Genomic DNA, 15,633 nt, shown 5'->3' with positions numbered 1-15,633 from the left:
TCTCTGAGTCTGTCTGTGTGTGTGTCTCTGAGTCTGTCTGTGTGTGTGTCTGTCTGTGTCTGTGTCTGTGTGTGTGTGTCTCTGAGTCTGTCTGTGTGTGTGTGTCTCTGAGTCTGTCTGTGTGTGTGTGTCTCTGAGTCTGTCTGTGTGTGTGTGTCTCTGAGTCTGTCTGTGTGTGTGTGTGTGTCTCTGAGTCTGTCTGTGTGTGTGTGTGTCTCTGAGTCTGTCTGTGTGTGTGTGTGTGTGTCTCTGAGTCTGTCTGTGTGTGTGTGTCTCTGAGTCTGTCTGTGTGTGTGTGTGTGTGTCTCTGAGTCTGTCTGTGTGTGTGTGTGTGTCTCTGAGTCTGTCTGTGTGTGTGTGTGTGTCTCTGAGTCTGTCTGTGTGTGTGTGTGTGTGTCTCTGAGTCTGTCTGTGTGTGTGTGTGTGTGTGTGTCTCTGAGTCTGTCTGTGTGTGTGTGTGTGTGTGTCTCTGAGTCTGTCTGTGTGTGTGTGTGTGTGTGTGTGTCTCTGAGTCTGTCTGTGTGTGTGTGTGTGTGTGTCTCTGAGTCTGTCTGTGTGTGTGTGTGTGTCTCTGAGTCTGTCTGTGTGTGTGTGTCTCTGAGTCTGTCTGTCTGTGTGTGTCTCTGAGTCTGTGTGTGTCTCTGAGTCTGTGTGTGTCTCTGAGTCTGTGTGTGTCTCTGAGTCTGTCTCTGTGTGTGTGTGTGTGTCTCTGAGTCTGTCTGTGTGTGTGTGTGTGTGTCTCTGAGTCTGTCTGTGTGTGTGTGTGTGTGTCTCTGAGTCTGTCTGTGTGTGTGTGTCTCTGAGTCTGTCTGTGTGTGTGTCTCTGAGTCTGTCTGTGTGTGTGTCTCTGAGTCTGTCTGTGTGTGTGTCTCTGAGTCTGTCTGTGTGTGTGTCTGTCTGTGTCTGTGTCTGTGTGTGTGTCTGTCTGTGTCTGTGTGTGTGTGTCTCTGAGTCTGTCTGTGTGTGTGTCTCTGAGTCTGTCTGTGTGTGTGTCTCTGAGTCTGTCTGTGTGTGTGTGTGTGTCTCTGAGTCTGTCTGTGTGTGTGTGTGTGTCTCTGAGTCTGTCTGTGTGTGTGTGTGTGTCTCTGAGTCTGTCTGTGTGTGTGTGTGTGTCTCTGAGTCTGTCTGTGTGTGTGTGTGTGTGTGTCTCTGAGTCTGTCTGTGTGTGTGTGTGTGTCTCTGAGTCTGTCTGTGTGTGTGTGTGTGTGTCTCTGAGTCTGTCTGTGTGTGTGTGTGTGTGTGTCTCTGAGTCTGTCTGTGTGTATGTGTGTGTGTGTGTGTGTGTCTCTGAGTCTGTCTGTGTGTGTGTGTGTGTGTCTCTGAGTCTGTCTGTCTGTGTGTGTGTCTGAGTCTGTCTGTCTGTGTGTGTCTCTGAGTCTGTCTGTCTGTGTGTGTCTCTGAGTCTGTCTGTCTGTGTGTGTGTGTCTCTGAGTCTGTCTGTCTGTGTGTGTGTGTCTCTGAGTCTGTCTGTCTGTGTGTGTGTGTCTCTGAGTCTGTCTGTCTGTGTGTGTGTGTCTCTGAGTCTGTCTGTCTGTGTGTGTGTGTGTGTGTGTGTCTCTGAGTCTGTCTGTGTGTGTGTGTGTGTGTCTCTGAGTCTGTCTGTGTGTGTGTGTGTGTGTGTGTCTCTGAGTCTGTCTGTGTGTGTGTGTGTGTCTCTGAGTCTGTCTGTCTGTGTGTGTGTCTGAGTCTGTCTGTCTGTGTGTGTGTCTGAGTCTGTCTGTCTGTGTGTGTGTGTGTGTGTGTGTGTCTCTGTGTGTGTCTGTGTGTGTGTCTCTGAGTCTGTCTGTGTGTGTGTGTGTGTGTGTGTGTCTCTGAGTCTCTGTGTGTGTGTGTGTGTGTGTGTCTCTGAGTCTGTCTGTGTGTGTGTGTGTGTGTCTCTGAGTCTGTCTGTGTGTGTGTGTGTCTCTGAGTCTGTCTGTGTGTGTGTGTGTGTGTGTCTCTGAGTCTGTCTGTGTGTGTGTGTGTGTGTGTGTCTGAGTCTGTCTGTCTGTGTGTGTCTCTGAGTCTGTCTGTCTGTCTGTGTGTGTGTGTCTCTGAGTCTGTCTGTCTGTGTGTGTGTGTCTCTGAGTCTGTCTGTCTGTGTGTGTGTCTCTGAGTCTGTGTGTGTGTGTGTGTCTGTGTGTGTGTGTGTGTCTGTGTGTGTGTGTGTGTCTGTGTGTGTGTGTGTGTCTGTGTGTGTGTGTGTGTGTCTCTGTGTGTGTGTGTGTGTGTGTGTCTCTGTGTGTGTGTGTGTGTGTGTGTGTCTCTGTGTGTGTGTCTCTGAGTCTGTCTGTGTGTGTGTCTCTGAGTCTGTCTGTGTGTGTGTCTCTGAGTCTGTCTGTGTGTGTGTCTCTGAGTCTGTCTGCGTGTGTGTGTGTGCGCGTCTCTGCGTCTGTGTGTGCGCGCGTCTCTGCGTCTGTCTGCGTCTGTGTGCGCGCGCGTCTCTGCGTCTGTCTGCGTCTGTGTGTGCGCGCGTCTCTGCGTCTGTCTGCGTCTGTGTGTGCGCGCGTCTGTGTGTTTGTGTGTGTGTAACATCCTCTATGCTGCTGCGCAGAGACGAAGACGTGTCCCTGAATAATGTGGCATGAAATCCTAAACATTTTACATGTTGACATGGGAACCGGCTGGACCGAGACACCGGAGCCCTTCTGGTCATCACTTTTAATCCTGCAGATGTGTTAAAGCTCCACAGGCGGCAGAATACGAGCACATGTAGTCATGGTTTCAATTAAACCCCAAACGTTACTGTAGTGAAAATTGGGTTTGTTTTAATGAACAAAAATCAAACTCTGCTTGATTTTGTGTTCATTTCTACAAACACTGAAATGACACGGTAATGTCACAGGTTTTCTGTAGATTCGGTTCGAGACGAACGTCATGTGATGTCATCAACACGTGTTCAGTCAGATCCCTCTTCCATTCACGTGTGGAGCGTGAGCACAGCTCTCATAGAAAGTCATTACACGTGAGTTTCAAATTAGAATCCTGCTCTTGCACAAAACACACACAAAAAAAATCTTGAGTGTTTTTCTTGCCGGTTACTGATGATTAGATCACAATTAAAAAAAATTATAATAAATAAATAAATATAATATAAATAATATATAAATATATATTAAATAATAAATAATATAATAATATAATAAATAAATAAATCATGATCTGATTATTAAAATCATTCTCTGAAACATGATCAAGTGTAAACATCTGAAATTCCTTCAGAAAAAATTCTATAATAAATATATAAATAATCTGATTATTAAAATCATTCTTCGGAACATGATCAAGTGTAAACACCTGAAATTCCTTCTGAAAAAAATTCTCAAATAAATAAATCATAATTTGATTATTAAAATCATTTTCTGTAACATGATCAAGAGTAAACATCTGAAATTCCTCCTGAAAAAATTCTATAATAATAATAAGCGGGATTAGTGGGAGTACACCCCGAGTACACTCTAATTAGGTCTTACTATAGAAATAAGGTTGTTTTGTTTTTTAATTGGCATAATGACAGCCTCGACGAATCGCTGCAGCCCTGGTGCACATTATTCCCTAATCTCTTAATTTTTAGTTTTTCTAACCTTCAGTTTGAGCGGAATTCCAGGAATTGTGATCGAGACCCGCCTAGGTTTGATCTTGCGGTGCCTTCTCAAGTAGAAAGACTTAAAATAAATAAAAACTCTGTCCAAGTGACTCTTATTTTTGCTCTATCAGAGCGCGTAAAGCTAAAGAAACCCTACTTTAATGACGTCCAGGTTTTGTTGTAGTGTAGCGAACCTGAAACGTTCGGACGATAACGAGTCGCTTAGCAACAAGCTAGCTGTGTATTAACTGGCGGAAAGCCGAACTCGTTATCTAGGTAGAGAAGGAGGACGTTGAATCGTTCAGGGTTGATTTGATGTGGCTGTGTATTTAGAAACAGGAAGAGCTGGCGGTGAGGGGTTTCTTTTGTGGGAGATCTCTCGCTGTGATCGCTGATTATAGCATCTGTGGCTTTGAGGTGTGAAGGAGGAAGAGGAATTGGGCGTGGCCAGAATTACAACACAGAAACAACCACAGAAAGTTTGGACTCCATAGCAGATTTTTATCCTTTTATTGGCTAAGGATCACCCAAGAGGAACGACATTGTGTTCAGCATCATGTTTCTACAAAAACAGTAGGGCGTGTGACGTTAGACTCCTTCATTTGCATGATTTATCGTCATTTGGAAAAATCCAGTATTTAGTTGATCCTCATAAGCACTTGTCACCATTGTGAACTCTTCCTCCTTTCATGACTAAGCAGGAAGATGGCTGCTGTATTTTCACCAAATTCCTGAAGCATTTCTAAGCATTGCGTCTGCATCAGATGTTCAGCCAACGGTTACATTTACATTTCTGGCATTTGGCGACTTATATTTTATACAGTTGAGGGTTAAGGGCCTTGCTCAGGGGCCCAGCAGTGGCAGCTTGGTGGACCTGGGAGTCAAACTCACAACCTTCTGATCAGTAGTACAAACACTTTAACCACTAAGCTACCATATCAGGTTCAAGGGGGTGACATCTGAGGCTGATTTCACTACAGCGGAAAATACCGGAAGCTGGTTATTGCTAGTCAAGGTTGTAGCATCATTTGAAGCTTCTAAATCTTCAGGTTAAATGATCTCAGAGCATTACTTTTGTGGTCACACATCTGTGTGTGTTATTTGCTTTCAGTAAGCTCTTTGTCAGGGGGAAATAATCATGTTTCGACGACTGGTCATGCTTTCTTGAATCAAAACAACACAAGAATCCGACACACTGTGGTTTTATCAAGCTGATTTGATGAGCTGTTCCTTCAAGATTAAGTGCTTTAATATAAAACCCCAGTAATACACCAGAGATCCTTTAAACAGACACCCAGACTGTGTGCGTGTGTGTGAGTCGGCTAATTTATCCTCAGTGGGTTTTTTTTGATCAAGTCAGCGTTGAGGTCGTCACACTGTAAGCAGCCGTGACCCCGTAAGCAAACTGATATAAAAAAAAAAAAAGGTCAGAAAGCTGGTCAGCTCTTCAGGTTTGTTTATTTCTGCGGTTTTCTTCCTCCACTCTTCCACTTCCCAGCTCCTCACAGACCTGACGGACCTCCACCAAGACATCTTTACTTCTTATCTCAGACTCTAGGGCCGGAAAGTTGACTCGCAGAACGTCACGTTATCTGTTGCGGATTTCCGTGATTTCTGCTTTGCACCGAAGCGTTAATGTTTACTGTGCACCGATTTACTGTGAGGGTTTTTCCCTCTTTCTCTTCTTTACTATTTCCTACTTCCTAAAGCACCTTGCCACTTCATTTGTTATTATTATTATATCATGTTATTATACATCATCTATCAGAAGTTTTTATCTCCTTATCATCTAAGTAGTAGTTTGTATTTTCTACATTGATCAATATGGTGCTATAATTATTTCTAATTATTGTCAAGCATTTTTTTAAAAACTTTTCTTTTCATTTTTTTTCCTCAAGCATTTTGTGAATTTTATATTTATTAATTTTTCATTTTTGTTTTTTTTCTTGTCAAACATTTTTTTTTTCTTTTTTTAAATGTTCATTTTATTTGTTTTTTTCCCCCATTTTATTTTTGATTTTAGGTGACTTCTTTTTTTTTTTTTTTTTTTTTCCATTTTATTTCTTTTTTTGTCACATTCCACGTTTTTTTTTTTTTTTTTTTTTAAATTAATTTATTTATTTTGTCAAACATTTTTTAAATTCATTTAGACATTTAAAGGTTTTTATTTTGTTTTTTTTTCCTCCCTCCTTCGGCAACTACATTTTTATGAAAATCCTAACACGGGCATCACGGATGTATTGAAAGCCTAAATCCCCCAAAGTTGACCGGTTTTCCTATTTGATGTTGCGCTGCTGAGTTCTCGTTTCCGATTGGTCAGGTGTCGTCGATTAATGTCCAGGAACTTCGTCTCAGTTTTAGATTAATGTGCTCGTTCTAATACCTGATGCTGTCTATGTTGAGGCGGCTACACAGCGTCGTTGAAGGAGTCTCCAGTGTCAGAGCTGCTTTTGGTCTTTATTATCTAATAAAAAGAGGTCTCTGAGGGTGTGATGTTTGATGGATGCTCTCTAATATTAATTATAAGGAAACGGGACGAGTTGATCAATAATAACAACAACAATAACAGTTGTATTGTTAGGGTCTGAGAAGAACATCTTCACCATGTTGGAGATCATCCAGCTCGTTTCAGGCTTCTCCATTCGACAGTTTGAATAAAACTGGCTGAAATTTGCATGATCCTAACAGGTGGAAAACCCCTCAGTTTGAGTCCTGAGTAAAGTAGATCTTTCCTAATTCTCATTTTTTTTCTGAATCCTGTCCGTGATGTCATTTTATCATCTCTGCCGTATCTCCATCAGAAGTAGGTCACATCAGAAGTACAATTCTAGCAGGCTGATTGCCTTCATGCCTCGTAGCCAAGGGCGATCCAACCTTCAGCACAGACGATGACTCTCGGAGACAGAAAGGGGCCTGGCCAGAGTGACGCCCACGCTGCATTGTGGCATACACCAGAAGCTAGTTGCAAGTTCGTTGCTCTAGGATCAACACCCTGTCACTCAAGGATTACCGGCCGGTGGTTTGTGTTTTTTGGTGTGCAAACAGAGCATAGACAAGACAGTGCAAAAGACAAGAAAGACAACACAAAAAGAACACAGGACACTTGACGCTGAAAAAGAAAGAAAAGAACATGTGTAATGGAATGTAAGTGAAATAAAGTAAGATAAAATGAAATGATGTAAAAAAAAATATTGTGCAAAAATACAACAGCAGTGGTTGAGGTAGTGCAAATAGAAATAAATATAACTATAGCAGCGGATGACAGGTAGAGGTAGTGCTATAAGTAATGAACAATATAAATTGTGTGTGCGCGCGTCCACACAGTCAAGAGAGAGAAGTGTGTGTGTATGTGTGTGAGAGAGACAGAGTGTTGTATACAGTCCAGTCCTGAGTGAGTGTGTGTGTGTGAGTGTAGAACAGTTCACAGTTTTATGGAAAATTTATTCGTCACTCGTAATGCCGATCGTCCGGCTTCCTCCGCCGAATCTCCGGGTGATTCAGGATACCGTGTAACAGTGACGTTTTTTTCGAAATTGAAATTGTGTTCATTAGAATTAAAAAACAGAACAAAAAAGGGGCGTAGATGGATTGTGGTCTGGGCTGAAAAACCTGAAACTTTGCACCGAGTTGAACGGTGAAACACAAATCCGCAGCGTTAGCAGAGAGTGGACACTTCTTTTAAAGTGTAAACGAAGGAGAACTTTCAGCTTGTTTTCCTTTTTTCGTCTCCTCAGAGACAAGGCAGTGTTCTGGTGTGTTCTTAACCATCACTGTGCTTCTCTCTCTCTCTCTCTCTCTCTCTCTCTCTCTCTCTCTCTCTCTCTCTCTCTCTCTGAGTGCCCCCCCCCCTTTTTTTCTCCGATGCTGTAACGTGACCCTCACAGGAGCTGACCACATTCCACACCTTCAGTGTGTTTGTGTGCAGGTTTGGGGTCGGGTACGGAGCTTAGCCTAAAGGTTAACGCATCCATAAACTCTGTTTGCTTTCTGCATCGTCTCACTTTTCTTTGTTTGTCTATCCATCAGCGCCGGGGGGGCACAGGCCTGGACCTGCTGAACACCACGTCACAGACGGTTAATATGTTCACGTGTTTGTGCAGCTGCTCTGCTTCTTCTTTGGCTGAGGCTGTGTTTTCGTACAAAAAGCGTCTTTATTCCATTTGTACTTCAGCGGTTTTAGGGTAATTTGTTTGAGTGATTTTCTTTTGTTTTTAACCTTGTGGAGTTCTAGGAGCAGATAAACGCTTGTTCCAGCACTTTCTCTTGTGTTGTCTCGTCACAGTGAACTCCTGTAGGTCAGGTTTCCACTTCCTGTCTGAAGATCGACGTGTTTAAACAGCCAATAAACAGCCATTTCTGCGTGTGAATAATTCTGTGAACAAACCGCCGTGCTTTCGGCTGCTGCAGTTCAGAGTTCAGTCAGAGCCTCTAACCACTTCCCTTCTTCTTCAAAGCACTTTTTGTTGCCACTTTACATATTACAGAAACATGTGTGCCGAGGTGCACACTGCGCCGTTCAGAATAGGTTTTTTTCCCTCCCTGCATCGGAAACGAAGGAGGCACCGGAGAAGAGTGCTGTTGAAGCTTCGATTGCAGAACTATAAAATAAAGACAAGCCAGGTGTCGGTGGTTTTCTTTTCTTTCTTTTTAAATGAACCACACTTGGCCTGACAGCTTGGCGTTCTACATCACCTGTGTGTTACGAGGGACTACACAGAAACACTGTGTGTGTGGATTTATTGTTCTGAGTAAAGTTGTTTCAGTGTGATCGAACGCAATAAATAATATTGCCTGACGTGTGAAAAGCTGGCTCCATCACCGATTACACGCAACACGTGATGCCATTACTGCTCACTATATTGCCAAAAGTATTGGGACGTCTGCCTTTTCATACTCATAAATATAGTGATGGAGTTAGTCCACCCTTTTGCAGCTATAACAGCTTCAGATCTTCTGGGAAGGCTTTCCACAAGGTTTAGGAGTGTGTTTTATGGGAATTTTTTGACCCATTCCTCTAGAAGCGCATTTGTAAGGTCAGGCACTGATGATGGACGAGAAGGTCTGGCTCGCAGTCTCTGCTCTAATTCATCCCAAAGGTGTTCTATCAGGTTGAGGTCAGGACTCTGTGGAGGTCAAGTTCCTCCACACCAAACTCGCTCATCCATGTCTTTATGGACCTTGCTTTGTGCGCAGTCATGTCGGAACAGGAGGGGGTCATCCCCAAACTCTTCCCACAAAGCATGAAATTGTCCAAAATATCTTGGTATAAAGCTGAAGTTCCTTTCACTGGAGCTAAAGGGCCGATTCGAACCCCTGGAAAAACAACACCTGGATTCAGTGATTTGGAGGGGTGTCCCAAAACTTTGTAGTTGATGTACATCCTGTAGAACCATCTATACTGGTTTCGTCAAAAGTTGTGTAATTAAATGGGTTCATTTACCTAGAAATCGATACACGGCTAAAAATAAGCTTCAATTAAGTTGTCAGGAAGTTTTTTGTCCCTTCCTCAGGCGTAAATCACGATGAATTGCATTTCATTCTGCAAAGCAGCACCTTTGCATGAATGTGGTTCTTCCTGTTCTTGCTGAACCACTTGTACTGGTTCAGGTGGCTGTTTATTTTAGGTCTCAAGAAAAAGCATGTCAATAAAAATATCTGTATAAAAATATACAGAAATATGCTTATAAATGGTTGAGTGTTTTTAAAAAAAAATTGTTTTTTTGTATTTGTAATCAATGTTATTTCTATGTGGATTCGTGATCTGGGTTTCCGAGCTGGACGAGTGATTAAGAAGGAATTTTTCCGAGGATGATTCTTTTGACATCTCTTTTCAAAAACAGTGTTTTCTTTATTTTCCGTCTCTTTGACTGTTTTTTTCTTCTCTCCCTTTAGGGCATACTCCCTCGTCGACTCCAGCCAGGTGTCCACCTTCCTCATTTCCATCCTCCTCATCGTCTATGGCAGCTTCAGGTAAGCTTCTAGACCCCTGTTTTTAATCATGCGTACATAATGATGATGAGTGTTTTGGACATCCTGACACTCCCCGGGTCCGCCCAGCCGTCTGAGCAGACAGGCGAGGGTCTGAAGTTGAGGCATTTCACCAGCAAGCACACACTTTTCCCATCAACAGGTTACACAGGTTCGGTTTTTTAATGCTGTAAATGTAATACTTTTACTTCTGTGACATGCGGTTCGACCGGTCACATGCTTTAGATGAATGTTATATGACTCATTTTACTGTAGAGTGACACCTGCTTTACTCAGGTCTAAGGCTAATTATATTGAAAAAATACTGTAAGAGATTGTTTGTTTATTATTTATTGAGTCAGGATATGTTTGTAGTTGGCCCCCAAGTGTTATTCAGAATTCAGTTTTGATGGATTAATGGATAGATGGGTGGGTGAATGAAGGTGGGTGGTGGTGGGGGAGTTCTGTTTTTCTGTTTTGTACATGGCTACAAGAGATGGATTGTGTTCTGGTTGGGAAGGTTTTTTGGGTAGATGGTTGGTTGAGGAAGGGATGTTTTGTGGGATATTCTGTTTTGTGCATGACTTGTGGTGTTGGAGGAAAGGATTGTGGCAGAGATGATTGGGTGGATTATTGGGATGGTTGAATGGTGGGATGATTTGTTGGATAGATGGTTGGATGGTTGGTTTGATAGATGGTTGGCGATATTTGTTGGATGGTTTGTTGGATGTGTGGTTTGATGGTTGGATGGTTTGCTGGTTGGTCTTTTGGATAGGTGGTTGGATGGTTTGCTGGATAAAGATGGTTGGATGTTTTCCTGGTTGGATGGTTTGTTTGATGAATGGTTGGTTGCTTTGTTTGCTAGATGGTTGGATGGTATGTTGGCTAGATGGTTGGATGGATGGTCTGCTGGATGGATGGTCTGCTGGATGGATGGTTGGATTGTTTCTTGGATAGATTAATGGATGGTTTGCTGGATAGATGGTTGGGTGGTTTGTTTAATAAATGGTTGGTTGCCTTGTTGGATGGATGATTGGATGGTCTGCTGGATGGATGGATGGTTGGATGGTTTGTTGGCTAGATGGTTGGATGGTCTGCTGGATGGATGGTTGGATGGTTTGTTGGCTAGATGGTTGGATGGTCTGCTGGTTGGTTTATTGGCTAGATGGTTGGATGGTTTGTTGGCTAGATGGTTGGATGGTCTGCTGGATGGATGGTTGGATGGTCTGCTGGATGGATGGTTGGATGGTTTGTTGGCTAGATGGTTGGATGGTCTGCTGGATGGTTTGTTGGATAGATGGTTGGATGGTCTGCTGGATGGATGGTTGGATGGTTGGATGGTTTGTTGGCTAGATGGTTGGATGGTCTGCTGGATGGATGGTTGGATGGTTTGTTGGATAGATGGTTGGATGGTCTGCTGGATGGATGGTTGGATGGTTTGTTGGCTAGATGGTTGGATGGTCTGCTGGATGGTCTGCTGGATGGTTTGTTGGATAGATGGTTGGATGGTCTGCTGGATGGATGGTTTGTTTGGTCAGTAAATAGAAGCCACACCTGAGTCTACTGAAAGCCAAGATCAGGTGGAATTAGGTGCTCATGCTTGATTGGAATGAAAACCTTCACCCCATCAGCCCTGTACGGATAAGCTTCTACACTTTGCTGCATACTGTAATAATTCTATAATGAGAGATATGGCTGGATCTTATGATAGATGGTAGGACAGGTTCACAGGTCCTGATCTGTAATAAGTTATAGACCCTGAAAGATCAGCAGTTATTTATACTTTGAACCGTCGCTTGTATCAATGATGACATAAACCCTCAGCGTTAAACAGAAACTAACTCGACTGACCAAGAAATCAGCGTCTACACGCTTCCTCTTCCTACTTCTACTTCGGGAAACCCCAGGTTTCACAACTGAAGAAGAGCCGTCAGCTGGAACTGGCTGAGATGGCAGGATAATATCCCAATCAGTATGAACTGTCATGATTCTCTGTGGAAATATCATGATGTCTTGGAGTTACACAACCTCCAGCCATCATTTATTTTTCAAACATTAAATAGAATTATTTTTTAAGCTGGTCATGTTTAGCTTGAAGTGCATTTCTGCACTTCTGGAATCTGAAGGATTCTCTGGTGGTGAGTGATGAAGTCGCAGACAGTGAATTGTTTCTGTGCAAATTGTTTTTCTGCTGCTGCCAAACTGGCCAGGAGTCAACAGACAGAAAAATCCAAAAGAATTAAATTTTGAAAGTGCCCCAGACCCTGGTGAAGAAAAAGAGCTCAAATAGAAGAAGCAGCTTTTTATTTCCGTCTCGTATTCATTAGAGCTCAGTGAAGAAGGTTTTTTTTTTTGTGTGTGTCCAAGCTTTTTGGAAGTTTGGGCCAGAGCTCAGGGTCAGCCATGATTCAGTGCCCATGGAGCAGAGGGGGTCAAGGGCCTTGCTCAGGGGGCCCAGTGGTGGCAGCTTGGCAGTGCTGGGGCTTGAACACTGACTTTCTGATCAACAACCCAGAGCCTTCACCACTTTACCACGTAACGTAGCACCTCCCTCGTGTGTATTTGTGTAAACTGACCTCATGTATTTTCGGGTCAAGCTACGGCAGATTCAGGGTTGTGTTTCCAGGCAGCACACGGGAACTGTGACTTGTCCGGTCAGTTGGTTAATGAGTTTATTACTTGAATGATCAGGTGTCATTTAACTTGTCTCCATTGATCAAGCACATGATTTTAGTATTGGTGAAAACCCTGTTCTGTCAGGAACAGTGGTGAACCGGTGACAGGGTCATGGGCGGCCAATACTCGCTGACGGACCTGGGGAGTGAAGGCTGGTCCGTGTGATCCGATCCAACAGATGAACTACTGTTGCTCAAATTGTTGAAGTTAATGCTGGTTCTGATAGAAAGGTGTCAGAATACACAGTGCATCATCGTGTGTTGAGTATGAGGCTGCATAGCTGCAGACCAGTCAGGGTGCCCATGCTGACCCCTGTGCACAGCCGAAAGCACCAACAATGGGCACGTGAGCATCAGAACTGGACCACGGAGCAATGGGAGTGTGGTCTGATGAATCACGTTTTCTTTTACATCTCGCAACTTAGAGGACTTGAAGGATCTCCTGCTAACATCTTGGTGCGAGATAGCACAGCACACCTCCAGCGATCTACTGGAGCAGTAATTAGTTTTAGTTTTTGTGTCCAACCATTTTGCTCTGGACGAATGAAGGTGAATTCATTTCATACGCTTCATATTCTCCATGACTCTGCCACATAAGCTGCTAAATAATGCTTTAATCCTCACAGACATGAATCAAAAGTATTCTCATTAGTTTGTAGTAGTTTGTTTTGTTTTCGGTCGTTTGGTAGCCATTTTGCACTGGTTTAAGATACCAGACTCTAGCGCGCTAAGTGTTTTTACGGTGTTTAGATACGATGTTTATTCAGAGACTGGTATTCTTCTCAAACAGTGTTTAAACAGACCTCTGGCGATCTTGTGTCTCTTGGCTACATCAGCCTTTCCAGACACTTTGTACATTTTAGGGATTGGGACGGTTCTTAAAATTGTGGTCCTTCTGATGACACGAACAGGAAGTCAGATAAAATGTCAGTAATTTTTTTTATTTTTGGTTTTCTGAGAAAACCAAAGTTTTCTTTGTTTTTATGCTTCTGTGAAATGTGAGCTTGACCCAGGCTTTATACTGGCTTGCACTGGTTATGGTGCTGAGACTAGAGACTGACTGTGTGTGTGTGTTTTGCCCAGGTCGTTAAACATGGACTGTGAGAACCAGGACAAGGACAAGGATGGAAATCCCACAGCTACCAGCTCTTTCAACAACACCAACTCTAACAACAGTGAGACACACACAACACACACAAACACACACTACACACAGAGCAAGAGAAAACCAGAGAGAGAGAATCAGAGAATGAGAGAGAGAGAGATGGAGAGAATCAGAGAATGAAAGAACCAGAGAGAGAACCTGAGAACCAGAGAATGAAAGAACCTGAGAGTGATGGAGAGAATCAGAGAATGAAAGAACCTGAGAGAGAGAGAGTGAGAACCTGAGAACCTCACATTGACACAATAAATAATACAGCTAATTAATGCTATATAAAAAACCCTACTCGAACCCTAACCTACACCTCATTGGCTACTTACTTAAATGAAAGCTGCAGGTTTTTGTTTGTTTTTCAGTTCATGGATATAAACCAAACGTCCACACGAGGTCAAAAACATCCAGATAATTCACATCAACATACCTTGAATGCTGTAGTTATGATATGGTGTGTGTTTATATAAAAAGCTTCTTGTTGAGATTTCACGTGGGTTTTTGTTACAGTATTGTGACACTCGATCTCTGCTGTAGTGACCTGGTCATTCAGAAAGACCCGATAATCCCGGCAACCCGCTGCTACTTGGGTCGAATCTGCCTGAATAACGTCATGATTTTTATTCAGGAATCAGATTGACATTAGCTGAGACGTTAGAGCGTATTGTAATGGACGAGCCAGAGAACACACACAGCTCCTCAGCTACTCAGACACATGGTATAGGTCTAGAAGGTCCTTATGGCTCTGTGTGCTGTCATGATGCTAAAGTGGTGACCTTGCCTGTAACGACGGGATGTAAAGTGTGTGTGTGTGTGTTTCAGGTATTCAGACCATCGACTCCACACAGGCTCTGTTCCTACCAATTGGAGCATCTGTCTCGCTTCTCGTCATGTTCTTCTTCTTCGATTCAGTCCAGGTGGTCTTCACCATCTGCACTGCAGGTACGGGGGGTGGGGGTGTGTGTGTGTGTGTGTGAGACTGTGTGTGTGACACTGAGGTCATTCACTTACTCATTTGTTCTCTCTCTCTCTCTCTCTCAGTTCTGGCTACCATAGCGTTTGCGTTCCTGCTGTTGCCGATGTGCCAGTACCTGACGCGACCCTGCTCCCCACAGAACAAGTATGACCAATCCAGAGGTTTCTTCACTTCACTGCCTTGTGGCTGGTTCTCATGTAGCAGCTCACTGTGTTCAGGCTCTCGTGTTTTTAAATGTTTTATTTACGTAGTGGATTTGGTGAGTCAGGAAGCCTGACAGAGAACAACAGAAACTGTAGTTTTGCTGAAATGATCTGAGTATTTATGTATTTATTCATCTTTAGTAAGCGTGTTACACACCTCAGTATTGTCAGACCCCCTGTGTCAGTGGTATAGTTACTGAATTAGAAGAGCTGCATTTTCAGACTCTGTGTGATCATTGCTATAGAAACTGTGTTGTGCAGGTTGTTACAGAAATGATATTATTAAACCCATTACATGTTGCTAGAGAAACCGTATTTTGAGGCCAGCTGTGCAAGCTACTATAGAGACTGCATTTTCGGGTGTGCCTTGCATGTTGCTATAGAAACGCCATTTTTAGGTGTGTTGTGCATGATACTACTGAAACGGCTTTTTCAGGTGTGCTGTACAAGTTGCTATAGAAATGATATTTTCAGGTGTCCTTCATGTTGCTATAGAAACGACATTTCCTGGTGTGTAATGCAAGTTGCTATAGAAACAGCATTTTTAAGTGTCCGTCATGTTGCTATAGAAATGACATTTCCTGGTGTGTAATGCAAGTTGCTATAGAAACAGCATTTTTAAGTGTCCGTCATGTTGCTATAGAAATGACATTTCCTGGTGTGTAATGCAAGTTGCTATAGAAACAGCATTTTCAGGTGTCATTCCTGTTGCTATAGAAACAGCTTTTTCTGCTGTGCTGTGCAAGTTGCTGTAGAAACAGCATTTTCAGATGTCATTCAAGTTGCTATAGAAACATTTCCAGGCATGCCATGCAAGTTGCTATAGAAAGTGTTTTCAGGTGTATCATTTATGTTGCTATAGAAACTGCATTTTCAGGGGTGCCATGTAAGTTGCTATAGAAACAGCGTTTTCTAGAAAGCCCATTTTAAAGAGATGCAGTACACGTCTCTATAGAAAGTGTGTTTTGTTTTCAGTCTCGCTCAGCGTGGTGTAATCGGCCTTGCAGTCGTGTTTGTGTTTGTGTCAGTCTGCAGTGTCTGCACTCAGTGTTAATACAGCAGAGTGACTATATTTCAGATCTGATCTGATCCCT

At 43.1% G+C, this 15,633-nt stretch overlaps 1 protein-coding gene across 1 annotated transcript in view; it reads left to right on the top strand.

Moving 5' to 3' along the window:
• sppl3 (signal peptide peptidase 3) overlaps window positions 1-15,633 on the top strand; it is a 35,265-nt gene that overhangs the window by 13,157 nt on the left and 6,475 nt on the right. Inside the window, exons 2-5 of the mRNA XM_058411941.1 lie at window positions 9,458-9,535; window positions 13,291-13,382; window positions 14,183-14,302; window positions 14,402-14,480. Coding sequence (XP_058267924.1) covers window positions 9,458-9,535; window positions 13,291-13,382; window positions 14,183-14,302; window positions 14,402-14,480 — 369 coding nt within the window. The remainder of the gene's footprint in view (window positions 1-9,457; window positions 9,536-13,290; window positions 13,383-14,182; window positions 14,303-14,401; window positions 14,481-15,633) is intronic.

This window comes from Hemibagrus wyckioides, linkage group LG16, assembly GCF_019097595.1.
Source record: "Hemibagrus wyckioides isolate EC202008001 linkage group LG16, SWU_Hwy_1.0, whole genome shotgun sequence".
NCBI classification, from domain to species: Eukaryota; Metazoa; Chordata; class Actinopteri; order Siluriformes; family Bagridae; genus Hemibagrus; species Hemibagrus wyckioides.
The sequence above is the reverse complement of the archived record's forward strand: the minus strand, read 5'-3'. Positions and strand labels throughout refer to the sequence as shown.